Source organism: Aotus nancymaae, unplaced genomic scaffold, assembly GCF_030222135.1.
Source record: "Aotus nancymaae isolate 86718 unplaced genomic scaffold, 86718_ANA_hifiasm-v0.15.2.pri h1tg000064l_1, whole genome shotgun sequence".
NCBI classification, from domain to species: Eukaryota; Metazoa; Chordata; class Mammalia; order Primates; family Aotidae; genus Aotus; species Aotus nancymaae.
This window is the reverse complement of record NW_026988479.1, coordinates 15,522,242-15,542,152: the sequence shown is the minus strand read 5'-3', so window position 1 is coordinate 15,542,152 and position 19,911 is coordinate 15,522,242. Positions and strand designations below refer to the sequence as shown.

General features: G+C 49.9%; 4 protein-coding genes across 6 annotated transcripts; 2 read left to right on the top strand and 2 right to left on the bottom strand.

Annotated features, from left to right (window-relative positions):
- Window positions 1–586: 586 nt before the first annotated feature.
- Window positions 587–5,180, bottom strand: LOC105729800 (SLC35A4 upstream open reading frame protein). Its single transcript, XM_012470758.2, has 3 exons — window positions 4,799–5,180; window positions 3,708–3,806; window positions 587–3,113 (listed from the first exon to the last, which is right to left on the bottom strand). The coding sequence occupies exons 1-3, from the start codon at window positions 4,811–4,813 to the stop codon at window positions 2,916–2,918; spliced, it is 312 nt and encodes a 103-aa protein (XP_012326181.2). The 5' UTR covers window positions 4,814–5,180; the 3' UTR covers window positions 587–2,915.
- On the bottom strand, window positions 1,537–2,511 carry SLC35A4 (solute carrier family 35 member A4). The gene has a single exon (XM_064366390.1). The coding sequence runs from the start codon at window positions 2,509–2,511 to the stop codon at window positions 1,537–1,539; it is 975 nt and encodes a 324-aa protein (XP_064222460.1).
- APBB3 (amyloid beta precursor protein binding family B member 3) lies at window positions 5,050–11,497 on the top strand. Of its 3 annotated transcripts, none has more exons than XM_012470603.2 (13): window positions 5,050–5,439; window positions 5,725–5,888; window positions 5,970–6,046; window positions 6,922–6,982; window positions 7,143–7,289; window positions 7,415–7,542; window positions 7,794–7,799; window positions 7,942–8,056; window positions 8,194–8,278; window positions 8,541–8,624; window positions 8,892–9,007; window positions 9,142–9,333; window positions 10,946–11,497. In XM_012470603.2, exons 1-13 carry the CDS (start codon window positions 5,391–5,393, stop codon window positions 11,180–11,182), a joined length of 1,461 nt encoding a protein of 486 aa, XP_012326026.2. In that variant the 5' UTR covers window positions 5,050–5,390; the 3' UTR covers window positions 11,183–11,497. The 3 variants fall into 3 exon arrangements, with proteins under 3 accessions (XP_012326026.2, XP_012325951.2, XP_064222459.1); XM_012470528.2 differs by having other exon boundaries at window positions 7,921–8,056; XM_064366389.1 differs by lacking the exon at window positions 9,142–9,333 and having other exon boundaries at window positions 5,300–5,439.
- An 83-nt stretch (window positions 11,498–11,580) lies between these two features.
- SRA1 (steroid receptor RNA activator 1) lies at window positions 11,581–19,200 on the top strand. The gene is made up of 5 exons (XM_012470853.3): window positions 11,581–12,310; window positions 12,464–12,589; window positions 17,591–17,793; window positions 18,505–18,613; window positions 18,764–19,200. The coding sequence occupies exons 1-5, from the start codon at window positions 12,250–12,252 to the stop codon at window positions 18,973–18,975; spliced, it is 711 nt and encodes a 236-aa protein (XP_012326276.1). The 5' UTR covers window positions 11,581–12,249; the 3' UTR covers window positions 18,976–19,200.
- The last annotated feature ends 711 nt before the right edge of the window (window positions 19,201–19,911 follow it).

Below are 19,911 nucleotides of genomic sequence, written 5' to 3'. Positions count from 1 at the left end.
CCAAGAACACTCAGCTAAGTGGCAGAGCCAGAATTCAAATTCAAGTCTGTCCATAGTCCTACACTGCATAGTAGTGGCTCACAAGCTTCTGTGTGCATCAGAACCACCTAGGGAGCTTCAGAGAAGAAAGAAAAAGATTCCTAAACACTGCTCCCCCCGTCCCCCCAGGCTTTTTTTTTAAGAAACTCACCATGTATTCTACCATAGAAGCAGGGTCTGACATTCCCCTGGCCATGACTTTAAGACAGATGACAGGCAGGAATTGTCTGTGAGGGAGCCAGAGGGAATGAAAACCACATCAGCTTCTAGAGTCTCGTTCATCCTGCTGGGCCCAGTACCTTCTGTTCCCAACTCCCTCCGTGTTCCCCAGGACTCAAATTCTGTGCTCCAGGGAAATTTCAAAAGCTCTGTGACACGGAAATGTCTCAGCTCCAAGGAGCTCTCAAAGGAAATAAAGCCACTGGTAATAGCCTGGAGAAAACAATTTTCTTAGTCTAAAAGTTACCCCAGAATTAAGATACTCAGGACCCCAGAGGAACAAAATTGTTTGAGGGGAGTTGTGTAAATAGAAGACACAAGACAATCATGGCTGTGGTTGTAGGAAGCACCCTACAGCCTAGAACACTTTATTAAGACCTTATTGCTTATGCAGTTAAAGAGACACTGATTGAGCTACAGGTTTCCTGTACCCTGTCCCAGGTCACTCTGTGCAGAGCTTCCCCAGGCTGTTGGGAGCTGGGAGACTGCTAGGCAGGGGCAGGCCCCAGAGTGGGAAGCATGGTACCTCCCAGGAGCCTCAGAGTGGGTAGCGGGATTCAAGACGGCCCTCAGGGTGAGCAGAGAGGTCAGGAGTGTAGGCTTAAGCCAGGGCCCAGGGGCTACATTCCCTGAGATGAATCAAGTCCAGCCCTCTCTGGGGTTTCCAGAACAAAGGCTAGGTGTGGGGAGCAGCACTGTGGGGAGGGCAGGAGGCATGTCTCTAGGCATTGCTGGAACTGGGGGAAAATTGTCAGAATGGCTGGGGTAATGTTTGTATAATCTGTGGCAACTGGGCATGAAAGTGGGAGGTTGAGTATCCTTTATGGAAGAGTCACGCACCAAGGCTAGGCTGGAGTAGCCAGCTCCGGTGGCTCTACTGGGGTGACCAAAGTAGGCAAGGAATGCCACATGTTGCCCACACCCCACCTTCATCAACCGTGTTCATGCAGGATGAGGCAGTGAGCTGCCCAACAGGAATGGGGTCATTTCTCAGGCCTAGGTATTGATGTTATCTTAATTCTTTAGTCTGGAAGAACTTGGTTGCGGATGGGGAATGGTAAGCATTTCCTTAACCAAACCCACTCTTCGCATCTCCTAGGGGTATCTTTTCATCGACCTATCTCCAGAGAATAACCTGGCTGCTCTCACTTCTCCAGCTTTTCCCAAAAGGCACTTGTTACAGGGCTGCTGAGGGGAGGGGGAGGGTCGCCTGGGAGGGGGGTCTGGTGGTGGCACCCAATATACGGGGTCCAGAGTCAGGGTGGAAGTAGTCAGGGACTAGCGGCTGCCATAGTACAGGCGCATGGCCAGGCCAATGAGCAATGTGGCCAGGAAGAAGGTGGCTGTGAGCTGCAGCCGCAGCAGGACTGCTGAGAGCACGGCGTTGACCACCAGTGAGCAGGACACCACAAAGAGGCGCGTGATGCTGCTGCCGTGCTTCATGACAGCAGACATGAGCAGTCCATTTAGCGCCTGGCTCAGCACCACGAGTGCTGCCCATCCTGAGAAACCTTCCAGGAGGCCTGGGCCGGGGCCGCCGCCAGCATGCAGACCTAGATTCAAGAGCACACCAAAAGTGTAGAGGAAGAGGTTCTGAAGTGCCAGGGGCAGCCGCTGTCGCTTCATGAGCAGCTCTGTGTACACTGAAGACAAGCCTGAGATGAGGCAGTACAGGATGAGAAGCAGCAGGCCCAGTGGAGTGATATGCAGGGGCATGGGGCTGGCACCAGCTGCTGGAGGGGGACTGGGAAAGGTGTTCCCAGGAACTTGAAGGCCCCCTGCTGCATAGCAGGCTCCTGCAGCCATCAGCAGCAGCAGCGCTAACCCCTGACGCACAGAGAGGCGGTGCCGGAGGCAGAGGCAGTAGAGCAGGGCTGTGCTTCCAATCTTGAGATTGCTCAGCACCTGGTAGGTGCTGGGGTCCATGTAACGCTGAAGATAGATCACCAGGTTGTTGTTAGCGCCATAGAGCAGGGCTGATAATGCGAAGGGAGCAGCCTGGCGCCAGGGTGGGGCCCCCTGGGGCCATGCTTGCCAGCCCACCAGAAGGGAGAAGGCGCATAACAGTAGTTTGGTCAGTTCAGTCAGCAGCACGGCTGAGGAGGGCCGGAAGGGCACACGGCCGTTCACATGGCACAGCGCCAGCAATGGGGCATGGGCACCATACATAGCAGTGGACAGGAGTAGCATTAAGGTCCAGCGGGCCTGCCTAGGACGGCCCAGGCCCTGCATACCCCCATCTTCTACACTCATACCCACACCAGACCCTGGGTGGCCAAGGGGCAGTGGGGATTACAACACATTTGGGGAAAATCAAGTGACGAAGCCAGCTCCCTGGAAGGAGGAGCTATGGAACATCGCCAGAGAGAATAAGGATCAGAGTCATCTACCAACTCCGCAGTCAGGGCTTGAAAAGTAAGGGGCTGGTGGCCCTTGAAGCCGCAGTCTTGGGGCCAATCCCATGGAGTTGGGAAAGGGAAGAAGGAATCCAGGGTGCAGGCTGTGGAACTACTGTCCACACTCTGCAGGAAGGGAGGCAAGGATAAAGGTGGCAGGAAAGTTGGAGACAGCAAATGGATGACAGCTGGGGAATCCAGATAAAGTGTCTCCACCTGCAGGTCAAGCTGCTCATTCTGCCTCTTCCATGCCACCCAGAGCTAGTCAGGACCCTTGCGTAGCGACTGCAAATAGTCCTTTAATGTCTTCTCCACGTTGGGCACAGCATATGCCTGAGCTGCATAGATGCCAGTGCAGGTGCCCACAGCAAAACCCAATACTGCTGATGCCCTCAGTTTGGCCACCACATAGCCAGCCAGGAATCCCTTGAGGAATGGGGAGGACAATAGCGAGCCATCCTGCAGAGAAAAATGCAAAAGGAAACTCAGCTAGGCTCTTTCCTGACTCTGTTCAGGGGCTACTCAAGCTGGGATTACAGCATTCCACCACTTGCTCCTCTTCACCCTGGACAACCGTGGTATTATCTCCAGATTTTCCCCAAGGTTCTGGGACCAGAAAAAGAACCTAGCAGTTCTGATCACACAATCTCAGAACCCTGGGGTCAGAAAGCTCCAATCATAGAACTCTACTGCCACACAAGGTCAGAGATGCCCCTAGCCCTGCTGGTTTCTCTAGCCTCATTTCCTAGCATGCTCCCTGACTACTGTAGCCAAGTGGACCTCCTTTCACCCCTCATGTTGATAATGCTACTCCTATCACAATTACATATGCTGTTCTATCTGCCTGGAATGTTCTTTCCTCCCCTCTTCACCTACTTAACCACTATTTAAGATGTTAGTTCATGTGCCATTCAGAAAAAACTGTCCTTAGGGTGACTGAAAATAGGCCTTCAATAATCATTTGCTGAATAAATCTCTACCATTCATTCAACACTCTCAACAGCGTGTTGGGCAATAAAGCCTAAGGCAGGGGTGGAGTGAGACAGTCTTTACCTGGCCCACTCCAGTGTTGACTTCATCTTCCACACGTCGCTGCAGGCGTTCCAGCTGGTTCTTGAGAAATGCCAGGTCCTTAAGCTTAGGCAGAGAATCCTAGGACAAGGGAGAGGCTGGCTCCAGCAATCTGACTCAGCCCCACCCCTTGCTCAATTCCATCAGAAGCTGGGAATTGGGAGGGGATGGGATGAGCCAGAAAGACCTTTCCCTATAAAGGCTTCCTGAGATGGCAGTGGCACAGGAAGAAAAGCATTGAAAAGCACAGAGTTCAAATCGGGGCCAGGAAGGGACTGACAGATGGGATCTGAATTTTATATAGCAAGCAGTATGTAGGAAAGGTAGGAAGGTCCATCAGAAAAGCACTACTGACTCCATTATGAGCTCCTTGAAAGTCGTGACCAGTCTGTTTTGGCTACTATGTCCTAGTGCCTGACATTTTGTAAATGTGTGGGTAATGCTGAGATTCTAGATCAATGGTGAGTACTGGATCGAGGCGGCTTCCTGGACAATTTGATTGTCTTGGTTCCTGCCTGGGTTTTACCTCTTTCTTCCCAAGGCCATCCCAAACTGAATGTGAGTGACTGGATGCAAGTGAGAATGACAAAAAAAAAAAAAAAAAAAAAAAAAGAGAGAGAATGACTGTTGACATGTGTGTAAGTAAATGAATTGGGTGATTCTGATCGCATATAAGTATGAAATTTAGAGTGTATGCAAGGGAGTGTTTGAATGAGGGTGGTGTGAGTGTCTGTGTGATTGGAAACATCATGTCACTGGGAAGGAAATTTCAGGGGCTAGGGAATGGGGTAAAGTGAAGAGTGTTTCAGGGTGAATGTGTTTGAGTATGTGCTAGTTACTTGGGTTCGTGATGGTTCCCAAGAGGGGACATCGGGGGGATCCACGGTTCCTCCCGCCTTGTCGAATGCTCTCCCCACACCACTCCACACTGTTAAGACAACTGACAGGAGCCTCAGAAGAAGCAAGTGCATCCTCACTCCTGAGCCGCTCCAGAGTCGCTTCTACTTGGAACTATAAAAGTCAAGGAGAGTGAAGACCACGCCCGGCTGCAGATCACCCCCAAGGCCACTCACCTTGTCATCCGCCATCTTCCCCGCCGAACTTGTTGCGCAGGCGCAGCCCCGCCTCCCTAGTGCCGACTACTCCGGCCATATTTACTGAGGGCGAAGGCACTTCCGGAGCATTTTTGTAAAGGATGAGGTGCTTTCCTAGTAACCAAGCCCGCCTCTCCCAGATACTTCCACGTGACCCCGTCCATCGAGTCCCCGGCTGCGTGTGAGCTTATTCACGACGCGAGCGCGATGATCTCACTCGAGCGTGCGACGCATGTTCGCCTTGGCGGTCTTCGGGCGCCTGATGAGCTCATAGTTGCGCGGTGGTGTCAGCGGGTTCGCTGGCGTTCGTGCGCCTCCCCCGGACCCACACACGGAAACACGCACCCATTCGGAGTTCCAGACGCCTGTTTACACGCACCACCCCTCAGCGGGCGGTGCGGCTCAGGCCCGCCCCCAGGACCGGCCTGTGTCCCGCCCAGTATTTGTGCGGCGCCAGCTGGCCCGGCAGCTTCCGGTGCAGAGAGGCTGGGCTTGCAGGCGCAGTAGCTCCGGAGGTCACGCTGGGCTGAGAGTGCCGGCCGGCAAAGGCCGGCGGAGAGCGGCAGGGGTTATGCTGGGCAAGGATTACATGCTGGCCATCATTCTGGTCAACTGCGATGGTGTGCACGGAGGGGCCTGGTGGGAAGACCAGGAGCTGAGGGAGGACGAGGGAATGCGAAAGGCTACTCTGGGGCTCAAAGACAGGGTGGGGGATACGTCTCTGAGTAGGGACCGGGGGAAACGAATGAACCCGATCTTTATGTGTTATGCCTTCAAGATTGGGGAGCTTGGATCTTCAGCCTAAGAACTGACCCATTTTGTGGATGGAGAGTGGATTATGATAACATATTATTGTGAATTCACAAATAATATGCTCCCTTTTTTCTAACCCGGTGTTCCTGTAGATGACTTGTGGGGGGACCAGAGTCTGGAGGGGGAGCCTGGCCTGCCCCCGGGCTGGAGGAAGATCCACGATGCTGCAGGTACTTACTACTGGCATGTACCCAGCGGTAGCACCCAGTGGCAGCGCCCAACCTGGGAACTAGGAGATGCGGAGAACCCAGGCACGGTAGGTGGACTGTGAGGATGAAGTCTGAGTCCGTATGTGGACCTAGGTCTGCTGCTACACTAACTAACCCCCACTCCACAGGAAACGGAGGGGATTTGGGGACTGCGGCCCCCCAAAGGGAGATCCTTCTCCAGCCTGGAGAGCTCACTGGACCGGAGGTAACAGGGGTGGCCCAGGCAAAATGAAAGGCTTGGGGTTCCATGGCATTCAAAAATGCAGCTGGACCCACGGCCTGCTTTCCAGCCTAGGGTCTGGATTCTGTCCCATGTTTTGGGTTCTGTTGTGTTCTCGACTCTGACCCATGTTCTTAACTGTCAGTATTTTGAGTTTTATTCCTTGTTCTAAGCTCTTTTTTGTAGCTACGTGTTTTTCATATTCTTGGTCCTAAGCTATCATGTTCTAGACCTTGGACATTAAGTCCGCGTTCTAGGGTCTCTTGTCCTAGTTTGGGGTTCTGGTCCACATATTGGACCCTGCTCCATTTTGTGACTTTTATTCTTTTTTTTTTTCTTTTGAGATGGAGTCTCGCTCTGTCACCCAGGCTGGAGTGCAGTGGCGCAATTTCGGCTCACTAAAACCTCTGCCTCCCGGGTACAAGCGATTCTCCTGCGTCAGTCTCCCAAGTAGCTGGGATTACAGGCACACGTCACCATACCAGGCTAATTTTTGTATTTTTAGTAGAGATGGGGTTTCACCATGTTGGCCAGGATGCTCTCAATCTCCTGACCTCTTGATCCACCCGCCTTGGCCTCCCAAAGTGCTGGGATTACAGACATGAGCCACTGTGCCTGGCCTTGGTGACTTTTATTCTATGTCCTATGTCTGGGTCCTCTGTCTTGAATTTTCCCTCAAATTCTAAGCCACATTTTATGTTCTGTTAATATGTCCTGGGCTCTACCATGTCCTGGTTTTATATTTCTGGGGCTGTATTCTGGGTCTTGCCCCTAAGCCTGTGCTCATCAAGTAGTCTAGGCCTCACAAGTGTCTCTACTGTAGGAAATGTGGTCCTCTTAACAGCTCTGCTCTGTTTCAGTAACTCTCTGTCCTGGTATGGTGAAGAATCCTACATCCAGAGCATGGAGCCAGGGGCTAAGGTAGTGACTTGGGCCTCAGGGCATTGGGAGGTCCCAAGGGAAAGACCAAGGGTGGGATTGGACTGAGTAGAGGTCATCAAGGATGAAGGCAGGGCGTTTGTATTGTGGCACCTGCCACCTTACTCCATCCCTATTCCTTTCCCTTCTCCCAACCCATCAGTGCTTTGCAGTTCGCTCTCTGGGCTGGGTAGAGGTACCTGAAGAGGACCTGGCACCGGGGAAGAGCAGTATTGCAGTCAATAACTGCATCCAGCAGCTGGCCCAGACCCGCAGCCGGAGCCAGCCCCCAGATGGTGCCTGGGGTGAGGTAAGTTGGCTGGGCCCCACGGTGGGTTTCGCCCAGGGCCCAGCAGAGGTAGTTGTCCCTGAATTGCCTGTTTCCCATGGCAGTGACCTTTATCTGAGCTCTGGACTGACCTCTGTCCTTGGCAGGGCCAGAACATGCTGATGATCCTGAAGAAGGATGCCATGAGCCTGGTGAATCCCCTGGACCACAGTCTGATCCACTGCCAGCCTCTGGTGCACATCCGAGTGTGGGGCGTGGGGAGCTCCAAGGGTCGGTGAGGACTCCTACTTTCCCCCAAGCGAGAGCTACTTCTCCCTCCCTACTGCAGGCTGTGATCCCCACTGATGCTGATCCCCAGTACTTGAACCCCTGGACACAGACCCTCTGATGTGGACCCAGGACTGCCTCCCCTGCCTGGTCCAGCCCTGGTTGGGGAGGGTGGGCCCAGCTCAGCAGGGACAGATGGGGGAGAGCCCGAGAGGCTGGGCTGATTCCCTTCTGTGCTCCTACATGCTTCCGGAACAGTGACAGGTGAGTGAAAACCAGGTACCCTGAGCCCCAACCCTGACCTCCCTACTCCATCCCTGCCATATCCCTAGCCTGACTTTCCAGCCTCCTGCAGGCTCCTGCCTCTAACCAGCCTCTACCCCAGCCCCATCTCTGCCCCTGCTAGGGACTTCGCTTTTGTGGCGAGTGACAAAGACAGCTGTATGCTCAAGTGCCATGTGTTTCGCTGTGATGTTCCTGCCAAGGCCATTGCCAGTGTCCTACATGGGCTTTGTGCCCAGGTAAGGGTCAGGGGTGGGGCAGGGAATGTGGGTAAGGGATTGGGTCTGAAGCTTCCAAGGTAGTTGGAGGGGTATTGGCCCTTTTACCCTAATATCCCTCTCTCCCTATGGGTCATGCTGGCTTCATTGTGTTTTAGATCTTGTCAGAGCGAGTAGGGGTCAGTGGTGATGCCTCTTGCTGCTCCCCAGATCCTATCTCCCCTGAAGACCTGCCACGGCAAGGTATGGGGAGGGGAGTCCTGCATTGCTGCATCGGGCTGCTTTGGTGCTGCTTTGTGGATGGGTGATTTCTGGTTCTTTAGTACTTCTGTGGAGAAATTTCTGAGGTGTCTGGTCTCAGGGATCCCAAGCTGTGAGTTGGAGGAGCATCTATGAGTCTTTCTTCTAACAGGACCAGCTTCGACCTGAGTCCTGGCCCCATCAGAAGGGTGGGGAAAAGGGTAATTGAGAGAGCTGCCAGGCCAACTTTATGTTTATATTTCAGTGGAGTTGCTGGATGCAGTGAGCCAGGCTGCTCAGAAGTATGAGGCACTGTACATGGGGACACTGCCAGTCACCAAAGCCATGGGTGAGGACTGAGGGGGCTGCATATGGTGGGTTGTGTAAGGCAAGGGAAAGGTGAATGAGGTGGGTCTCACTACCATTTCTCAGAGTCCTCCCATGGCCTTGTTATGGCCTGGAATGTACCAGCCTTCCCAACTCGGAATTCTAAGGCTTGCCCCAGCTATCCTGTTCCCATATCTCTGAATCCCAAGTCAGTGAGAGGGGCCTAGACACTCCCTGCAGACTCTTTGTTTCTTTACAACTGGGAGACATGCTGGGCATGTTCCCCTAGGCATGGATGTGCTGAACGAGGCCATTGGTGCCCTCACTGCCAGGGGGGACCGGAATGCCTGGGTCCCCACCACGCTCAGTGTGTCTGACTCTCTCATGACTGCATACCCTGTTCAGGTACAAGAAGAGGGTGAAGTTGGGGGCTTTGGAGGGGTGAGCAGGGATGCTGAGGGGTCACTGCTTGCTGCCAGAAAAGTTCAGTGGGTCTGGCCAGTGCTTGGCCCTCTAGTGACTAGGCCTGGTGTGGGCAGGCAGAGGCCAGTACAGAGGAGGAGCCATTGTGGCAGTGCCCTGTGCGCCTTGTGACATTTATTGGTGTTGGCCGCGACCCACACACCTTTGGCCTCATCGCTGACCTGGGCCGTCAGAGCTTCCAGTGCGCAGCCTTCTGGTGCCAGCCCCATGCAGGGGGACTCTCCGAAGCTGTGCAGGCTGCCTGTATGGTGAGTCAGGGGTGGGAATGGGTGGGTGGGATTGCCCTGCAGGTGCTCTCCGCTATTTACTGGGGCTCAGGGTCGGCAGCCTCTTCAGAGATCATAAACCTGGGCTGATTCTGGTTCATTAATGTTTTGGCCCTCATGCTGTTTTTAGTAAGTTTTAATTAGTTGCCAATACTTACAGGCCAGGACATTTCACATAATAATCACTGTCTTCTTTTTGTTAAAATATCAAGAGCTCTGGCACTGGGTTCACACGTATAAATGTCAGCATGCAGCCAGAATTGTGCAGAAGCTGTGCTCTAAAGAGTGGACATTGTTGATCCTGTTTGTCTTATTTAGGTTTATTTCCTGGCACCTGTGGGCATTTGAGTGTGGGTTGCTTACACTTTGTTAGTTCAGTTCACTCATTCATTCAACAAATTTGAGTGCTTATAGGGTCCCACGCACCATAGTTGACCCTGAGAATTTAGTGCTATAAAGGGCACAGTCCTTGTCTTCACAAAACACTTAGGATAGAGCCAAGATAGACCAGAAATAAGTTGTACACCACTGGTTGATGGAAGAGGTGGTCCTTTTAGGGGTCAGGAAGGTTACCTGTAAGAGCCGATAGAAAACCAAGAGTCTCAGATATAGGTGAAGGGGAGGAAGGTAGCAAATCACACTGCCGCGTATGCACCTATGCAACAATTTTGCATATTCTTCACATGTACCCCAAAACCTAAAATACAATTAAAAAACAAAGAAAACCGAGAGTCCAAGAAGGAAGTTAGCCAGGTGAAAGGGAGTAGAGCAGGTGTGCCAAGCACGGGAGCCTTAGGTGTGAAGGCAAGAGATACTGGTGGATGAGAGTATCTGAAAGAATCTAGTGTATCTGGCATGCAAGGGGGATGTAGTGAGATAGGAGATCAGAGAGAATGACAGAAACCAGGTTATGGGGAACCTCACAGGTCAGGGTGATGAGTTCATCTGGAGGCACCAGGAATCATTGAAGTTGGACAGTGAAGTCAGGTTTATGAATTAGGATGACCACTTAAGCTATGGTATGGCTAAAACATTTGGAGGACGCGAGAGGAGGTAGGAAGGATAATTAGGACACCTTTGAACCTTTCAGATGAGATGACTGGGGGCAGTTGCATTGGGGCTGGAGTTTGAGTTGTAGACCCTTACCCTTGACTAGGGAATCTGCTTTGGCAGGGACTAGTCCACACCAGTGAGAGATGGAAAAGAGGCAGCATAGTGGTACATGTAATTGGGAGTTCAGGCTCTGTAATCAGAAAGAACTAGGTTGAATGCCATTTCTGCCTTTCTCTGGCTGTGTGACATTGGGCAAGTCATATAGTCTCTGAATCTCAATTTCCTCAATTTGCAAAACAGGGATAACACCTCATAAATAACTGAATTATACAAAGCGCTTAGCAGTGTCCAGCCCTCCTTAAGTTCTTGATACACGTTTTATGATTTTTGAGCTACCTGGAATGCTCTAGAAACTTCACATGTAGCCAACTACCAACCTTGTTATCAGATAGAAGATTTGGCCAGTTCTCTGTCCAGCAGAAGCTTTTAGGGAGTCTAGGGGCAGAAAGTAGCTGGATCCTCAAATTCCCCTTCTCCCTAGGTTCAGTACCAGAAGTGTCTTGTGGCCTCTGCAGCTCGAGGCAAGGCCTGGGGTACCCAGGCCCGTACCCGCCTGCGGCTCAAGCGGACCAGCTCCATGGATTCCCCAGGAGGACCCCTGCCCCTCCCTCTGCTCAAAGGAGGGGTTGGCAGTGCAGGGGCAACCCCTCGAAAGCGGGGTGTCTTCTCTTTCCTTGATGCCTTCCGGCTGAAACCCTCTCTGCTCCATATGCCCTAAACTTACCTGGGAAGGCTGGGGAAGGAGGCTCTGGGTCCATGCCTAACACGGTACCCCTTTATTCCCCAAGGCCTATAGCCTGTCACCCCTTGGCGCCTTCTCTGTCTGTCCCTCTGATCCTTGTCCACCGTCTATTTATTGTCCAATTTATTGTTTATATGGATGACTGGGAGGCACTGCCCCACAACCTAGGACCTTGGCTCCCCTTTCCTTGGGTCCTTGTGTTCCTTGCCCGTCCAACCCTGGACAATTGGCTCTACCTCAGTAACACTTTATAGCAAAATCAGTGCAAATAAAAATCCCTCAGTGACCTCACTGGGTATGAATATATTGGGCCTGGGACAGGGCTGGGGGCTAACAGCCTGTGTGAGATCAGTGTCTTTGTGTCTGTGCTTGATATTGGTGGCTCTCTGTAGTCACATGACAGTATGGGTGTGATGGAGATCTGACTTCATTCATTCAACAAACATATTTTCTAAGGACTTCTCTGTGCCAGGCACTAAGCTAGGCACTGGGGATGTAATAAAATAGTCAGGGTCCCACCTTTTGAGACTGTCAGACAGGGAGATGAACAAGAGTCAAGACAGATGTGATGTAATTCAACTAGGAAATCTCAGCGGGTTGTAGGGTTGTGGGAGCTCAAGTGAGACACTTAACCTGGCCTGAGACATTCCAGAAGGCCTCCTGAAGAACTGACATCTGAGCTAAGTACTGAAGGAAGATGAGTACTAGTTAGTGAGGCTACAAGACGTGAATATGTAGATTGTGCAGGGCAATGCACAGAGGAGGCTGTAGAAGTCAACCTTGCTAGATCACAGTGGGGCGTATGTGGGAGCGTCTGGTTGTTTGAACTTGCTCCAGTGAGGATGAGGGCTCCTAGAGCGCTGGCTCCTGGACAACAACCTCTGATGCCTTGAGACCAGGGCCCCAATACATTAGATAGAGCCTTCGAGTCTTGGGGAGTTTGGCACAGGGTCCCCACGGCGCCTCCCGCCGGTTGTGAACTCCAGGCAATCGCCTGGCCCAGGACGCGGCTCACCTGGCCCTTGTGAGCGGCCGCCCCGGAAATGACGCGCTGCCCTGCTGGCCAACCGGAAGTGGAGATGGCGGAGCTGTACGTGAAGCCGGGTGAGCACAGCCGGCGGGCTAGGGCGTTAGGTCCTCGCCCCGGCCTAAGCTAGGGGAGGTGGCGGCGCGGGCTATGGACCCTCTATCTCCCAGCCCTAATATAAGCTAACGGTGGAGTTCTGGGCTCGCTTCACACATCCCTCGCCTCCGTAGGCAACAAGGAGCGCGGTTGGAACGACCCACCGCAGTTCTCATACGGGCTGCAGACCCAGGCCGGCGGACCGAGGCGCACGCTACTCACCAAGAGGGTCGCCGCACCCCAGGATGGATCTCCCAGAGGTGCGTGGGGCCCCTGTGCTGGAAGACCGGCGGAGAATGGGCGGTGTAAGGGATAAGCCTGTCCTCAAGGCTTTTTTCTCTTCGCCGAGGACTCCTTAAGTTAAGAAGAGAGGTTTTGGGGCTCCAGTAACGGTCTCAGGGCAGGTGCTTTTCCGAGCCGCTTCTCTGCTGCTTAGATTAATAAATGGTATATTGATTTAAAAAGACTATATTTTCATCCTAGGTGATCTCATCCAGACCCCGTGGCTTTTAATATAGTTTTTATCCTCAAGTTATTTTGTTAACCTGTATCTCTTCCCAGAAGTTCATAGTAGCATATCAGTTTGTTGATTCCGTCTTCACTTGGGTATATGATAATCGTCTCAGACTTCACAGTGATTCATTTATTTAATCACTGTTATTTACTGAGCACTTAACTGTGAGTCAGACATCGTTTGAGGGCTAACTAGGCAGCAGTGAGTAAAACATAAGATCTCTGCTTTCAGGGAGTACACGTTGTAGCACTGGAGATGGACTGAAAGATGAAATAGTGGTGAGGGTGTACAGAGAAATAAGCAGTGATGTAATATGACTGGGTAACTAGGTGTCTGAGGGGCTGACATTTAAGCCACACAAAGATCATGTACAAGAGCATTCCAAGCAAAAGAAACAGCTGCAACAGGAACAAGTTTGGCCAATTCAGAGACTGATGAAATATAGAGTGGCTGGCTACAGCATTGTGGGCTTTGTACACCAGGATAAGAAGTTTGTATTTTAATCTACGTAAAGTTGGAAACCATTGAAAAGTTTAAAGTAGAGGAGAGCCACTTTTTCCCCTGAGAATTTTCCAGGCCATTAAATGGACTGTGCTGTGGCCCCCAGAAAGGGACTCAGGTTTGGTTCTTTCAGTTGCCCTCCATTCTCCACACCCTTTTTGCTGCAGAAGAATGATACAGGGCTTGTTTTTTTTTTTGTTTTGTTTTGTTTGTTTGTTTGTTTGTTTTTGAGACAGAGTCTCACTCTGTGGTCCAGGCTGGAGTACAGTCGGGTGATCTTGGCTCCCTGCAACCTCCGCCTCCCCAGTTCAAGGGATTCCCCTGCCCCAGCCTCCTGTGTAACTGGGATTACAGGCATGCGCCACCACACCCGTCTAATTTTTGTATTTTTAGTAGAGACGGGGTTTCACCAGGTTGGCCAGGCTGGTCTCAATCTTCTGACCTCTTGAGCCACCCACCTCAGCCTCCCAAAGTGCTGGGAATACATGTGTGAGCCACTGCGCCCGGCCCAAGGCTTGGTTCCTTAAACTCAGCAGTATTGATAGGTTGTGGCCAGATAATTCTTTGTGAGAGACTCTCCTGTGTGTTATAGGATGTTTATCAGCAACTCTGACTTCCACCAATAGATGTCAGTAGCATCCACCCAGTTGTGACAGCCCAAAGTGTTTCCAGACATTTGATATTGTGGGCACTATCTTCCTAGCTTGAGAACCAGGGACTGATTTACATTCTGGAAGGATCACTGTGTCTGCTCTGTGAAGACAAGATTTTAGGGGAGTGGAAAGACAAATTACAGCTATTATGGTAATATAGGCAAGATTTAATGATTTGCATAAGGGTGGGAGTCAGAGTGTTAGGAGTTGAATGGATATGAGATGGAGAAAGTCAGTAGGAATGAGTAGATATATGAGGAACCCATATAACTAAAATGTTTTGCTTGATATAGGAAGACTCGGGGATAGTGGTTTTGGGGAGAGGGGAGTTTTTTATGGGCGGGGGGCTCTGCTAAGTTAGGCTATTATTTTTGGGGAAAGGTCTAGGCTAGAATTAGAGAAATAAGTCACCATTATGGGGATGGCATTTGATGTCATGGGCTTGAATAAGGCCAGGGACAGAGCCCTAGGGCTTTCTAGCATTTCAAGGTTGAGTAGAGAAGGAATAAGCAAAGGAGACTGAGAAATGGCCAAAGAAGAAAACAGGAGAGGCCAGGCACGGTGGGTCACGCCTGTAATCCTAGCACTTTAGGAGGCCAAGGCGGGCAGATCACCTGAGGTCAGAAGTTCAAGACCAGTCTGGCCAACATGGCGAAAATGTCTCTACTAAAAATACAAAAATTAGCTGTGTGTGATGGTAGGCACCTGTAATCCCAGCTACTTGGGAGGCAGAGAATCTCTTAAACCTGGGAGGCGGAGGTTGCAGTGAGCTGACATTGCGCCATTGCACTCCAGCCTTGACAACAGAGCGAGATTCCGTCTCAAAAACAAAACCAAAACCAAAATTAAAAAAAAGAAAATAGGAGAATGTAAAGTCATGAATCAGTAGTGATGAATGCTGCTGAGACATCAAGATAGAGACAAGGAACCACTAGATTTTAAAAACATAGCAGTCACTAGTGATCATAAGAGCAGTCTCTGCAGTAGTGAGGATAGAAACTCAGCCGGAATGGGCTAAGAAGAGAATGTGAAAAGTAGAGAGAGTGACTATAAACAGCTCACTCAAATTCTGCTGTGAAGTGAATATAAGAAATGGGACAGTATCTGAAAATGGATTGTGAAGTAAGGGAGTGTTTTGATAGTAATATACTACAGCATGTTTGTATGCTGATGGGATGACTCAGGAGAGAGGGAGAACTGATTATGTAAGAGAAGAGAGAGAATTACAGTAGGGAAGTCTAGAGAAGACAAGAGAGGCTAGGATGCAGGGTACAGGTAGAAAGATGGCTTTTGATAAGAGCAGGAACCTTTTCATCTATTAATAGAGGAAGAAAAGTGGCCACCAATGCAGGTGGGTTAGGAGGACTGGTGGTTTCTGTTTAATGAGAGAGTTTCTGTTTAATGACCTCTACTTTCTCGGTGCAACATCAGGCAGTGTCAGAAGTAGATAGCAGGGAAAGGAAGAGAAATTCTGAAGAGTGGAAAAAATGAGGCAAAATATCCAGGCAGTGTTTGGTGCCTTTTAAAATCTAGTAAAACCATGCTGATAATAAAGTATCAGCATGTTTCTGTTTTTCCTCCCAAGTGCAGGCAAGTTGGGTTCAATCAGGAAAGTGGGACAATGGGAGGAGATAAAGGAGGTAAGAATATTTATAAGGGAGTGATTTTAATGTACATTGAAATCAAAGTAGCTGAGCTGGAAGGGGTAGGAAGGGATGATGAGATTTTAGAGGTAACAGTGTTGTGAACAAGGCAGGGGGATGAGAGGCTGACATAGGGTTGGAAAAAATGATAACTGGAGGTGAACAGGTCAACTGAAACGACAAATTACTAAATGAATTAATCATCCTTGTGGATATTGATACCTAAAAGTAAATTTTTGACTTTTCTCCTCCAGTCTTCTTTCTGTTAGTGGTTCCCATTACTAAAGTCAGAAACTAAGAGTCAACTTGACTTCTCTCTTCCTCACTCCCAATCCACTCCTGTTGCTACTTCCTCCTAAGTAAATCTCAGACTACTCCATTCCCCTCATCTACTCTTTTACCCTAGTCCACACTAGCATTATCTCTTTCCTGGACTACTCAACCTCCCAACTGGTGTTCCTGCCACCATTGTTGACCTGTTTCCATCAGTTTTTCACAGAGCAGGCATGTGTAAAAATAAGTCTGGTCACATTGCCCCTTGCTTTTATAAACCTGCAGTGGCTTCTCAGTACCCCTGACTCAAGACCAAACACTCCTAAAGTCCTGCCGGGTCTGGACTCCCTGCTTAACCTCTCTAGTGATAGCTCATACTACTTTCTTCAGTGATAATTTTTAGCCGTACAGGCCTCATTTCAGTCTCTTGAATAAGTCAAGACTTTTCCTGCTTCTTGGGCACTGCTCTCACCTCTACCTAGTACCTGTTCCTTCAGCTCTCTCTTTTTTTTTTTTTAAAGACAAGAGTCTTGAACTGTTGCTCAGGCTGGAGTGCAGTGGCACGATTTCTGCTGACTGCAATCTTCACCTTCCAGGTTCAAGCAATTCTCCTGCCTCAGCCTCCCAAGTAGCTGGGATTACAGGCTCCCACCACCACGCCCGGCTAAATTTTTTTTTTAGTAGAGATGGGGCTTCACTATGTTGGCCAGGCTGGTCTTGAACTCCTAACCTCGTGATCTGCTCACCTTAGCCTCCCAAAAGTGCTGGGATTACAAGCGTGAGCCACCACGCCTGGCTCCTTCAACTCTTCATAGCTGCATCTATCCCATCCATTAGTTCTTAATTTAATAAAAACAGCTCAGTTTGTACTTTTTGCTACATACTAGTCTAGCAGCTGTATTTTTTTTTTTTTTTTTGTAAGAGACAGGATCTTACTGTGTTGCTCAGGCTGCTCTCAAACTCTTGGGCTCAAGCTATCCTCCTGCCTCATCCTCCCAATTTGCTGGGCACCACACTCAACCTGTACCTATATTCTGAATCTTCACTGCAACCCTGTAAAATAAGTGGCATTATATACATCCCCATTTTAAAGAAGAGGAACCCAAGCTCTGGTTGAAAGTAACTTGCTAAAAGTCACATAGCAAGTGAGCTCAGATAAACTTAAATGTACCTCAGAAGGCCTTCCTTGAACACTTTAGATAGGCTCTCCCATAAACCATTTTCTTTGTAGCATGTAACATAATTTCATAGTTTTCTTGTGTTTTTTTCCTCCCTCTAGAATTAAACTCTCTAAGGTCAGGAAATTAATCTGTCTGGTTTACTTCCTCCTGAGTAGCAAGGACTACAAGTGTGTGCCACCACACTCAGATAATTTTAAAATTTTTTTGTAGAGACGAGATCTCACTATATTGCCCAGGTTGGTCTTGAACTCCTGAGCTCAGGCAATCCTCCTACCTTGGCCTCTCGAAGTGTTAGTATTACAGGCGTGAGCCACTGCACCCAGGCCTGGTTTACTATTCTAATCTTTTAGTGCCTAGCACATTGTCTGGCATAGAGTGGGGACTTCATAAATGTGTATTTTTGAATGAGTAAGTTGTCTCAGAGAGTAGGCCTTCTTAAGAGTTAGGCTTCTTACCCATTTAAGCCACGTTGCTTGATCCTGCTGTACCTTTTCAGTCCCCGCCTCAGAGACTTCTCCTGGGCCTCCCCCAATGGGGCCTCCACCTCCTTCAAGTAAGGCTCCCAGGTCCCCACCTGTGGGGAGTGGTCCTGCCTCTGGTGTGGAGCCCACAAGTTTCCCAGTTGAGTCTGAGGCTCTGATGGAAGATGTGCTGAGACCTTTGGAACAGGCATTGGAAGATTGTCGTGGCCACACAAAGGTAAGCCCTAGCACATCAGAGGTTAGAGAGGGCTCCCATCCACAGCCAAATCCAGAATGGCTCCCAGAGATAGACACTCTGACCCAATGGACAATAGCTCCTAATCCTTTGAGAGTTATGGACTTCTTCAGAATCTGCTAAGGCCTTCTCAGTGAAATGAACACAGGATTTCAGGAGCATTAACAAGACTTTTGAAGACCAATCAGTAGAAGTTGCTGTGGGAACAAGAGTTGAATTCAGCTCCTATTAGTGAACAACCTGATTTTCTGTACTTCCATGCCATTCAGAGCAGATGTTGCTGATTTTGTGCTCAGGAAATTTATGTCGTGCCCATTTAGGGAGAAATAAACCTCTTCTAGGTACAGTGTTTTCTTAGTTCTTAGAAAAAGAGATCTGAAGAATGTCAAAAGAAAGGGAAAGTAGCATGGCAATTTCACCTTTTTGGCTCTTAGTTTTCTTATTTGTGAAGTAACACTATAGGATGAGCTTCTGAGAGTCTGAGAAGCCCCTAAAATTTTAAAATTCTAGTCACAGGAGGAGCTCCATAGGTTTCATCAGCTTCTCAGTGGGGTCTCTAATCTTTGGGTAAAGAACCAGAACTCTAAAGACTAAAGTATGGGCCAGAGAAAGCAGGTGCTTCCTATATGGTGCTGCCTTTCCCTCTCCTCCCCTCATTGGGCTGGCAGCACTGAATCGGAGGCCGTCTCTTAGAAACAGGTATGTGATGACATCAGCCGACGCCTGGCACTGCTGCAGGAACAGTGGGCTGGAGGAAAGTTGTCAATACCTGTAAAGAAGAGAATGGCTCTACTGGTGCAAGGTATGGGTGGGTTCTTTGGTATAGCCTAAATCCCTTGTCCTGCTGTGGTTGGCTGTGCTGGAGCAGGTGCTGAGATTATGATCGACTGGGAGGGGAGACATGGAAGCTCTTTTACCCCAGGCTGCTTGCTTAACCCCCATCTGTCTTCAGAGCTTTCAACCCACCAGTGGGATGCAGCAGATGACATCCACCGCTCACTCATGGTTGACCATGTGACTGAGGTCAGTCAGTGGATGGTAGGAGTTAAAAGATTAATTGCGGAAAAGAGGAGTCTGTTTTCAGAGGAGGCAGCCAATGAAGAGAAATCTGCAGCCACAGCTGAGGAGAACCAGACCATACCGGGCTTCCAGCAGGCGCCATAATCGTCAATTCCCCAGACTCACCTGACACCATCTCCTACGCCTTGGAGGCCTTCTCTTACTTGGCTCCCTCTTACCATCAACGAGACTGTCCCACTGGGCCTGACCCACCTATGAGGGAAGAGGTCCCACCTGGGCCAGAGGGAGTTCATGTGTTACTCATAACATGCATTTCAATAAAAACATCTCAGTGGTGGGTCTTGGATAGATGAACCCTTCCTAGGCCAAGCCAGTCCCCTCTGGTGTCCTTGACTGCGCTGCTCCCTGTGCATCTGCAAACTACTGTTTTCCCTTCTCCATTCATCAGGAAGGGATCTGCTGGGTACAACCAGACTACTGCCTACCACTTTTTCCCAAATTAGACTAAAAGCACATCCTGTGCTGGGCAGAACAGCTCTGTCTTTGGATGGTTTCATTTCAGCGTGAGAATAGACTCAAATAGAACAGGGAGATTTCCCCCTCAACAAAAGGAAAGTCCTGTTTGCACTGTATCACCCTTGAGATATAGGTGCTACAGAGATTGGAACCACATTGAGTGGGGTTTTTGCTGTATAAATTGAAGGAAAAAAATACCAGATTACTGAGATTTAGGATTGTAACTGACCAGACAAGCTGCTGCCTCATTTTGGGCTTCAGTGTGAACTCTAAGGTCTCCTAAAGGTGCTTGGTGGATTCTCATGCTGTGAGAAGTGAGGGTACAAGGTTTTTGGTGTTGGAATAGAGGAACTGGTACTTAGAGGTGGGAAGCAGAAAAGGCATGGGGAGAGGCTGGGACAGCACCTCTTTTCCAAGAGTCCTGCTTTGGAATGGATAGGGGAGGGGCTGCTGGGAAGGCCTGGTTCCAGGAAGGCTGCTTCCTGGAAAGACAGGAACAGCCCTTGGCAGAGGCCAGGCTATTGCTGTTTGTGGTTTGGAGGCTCATGTAACCTGCCACTGTAG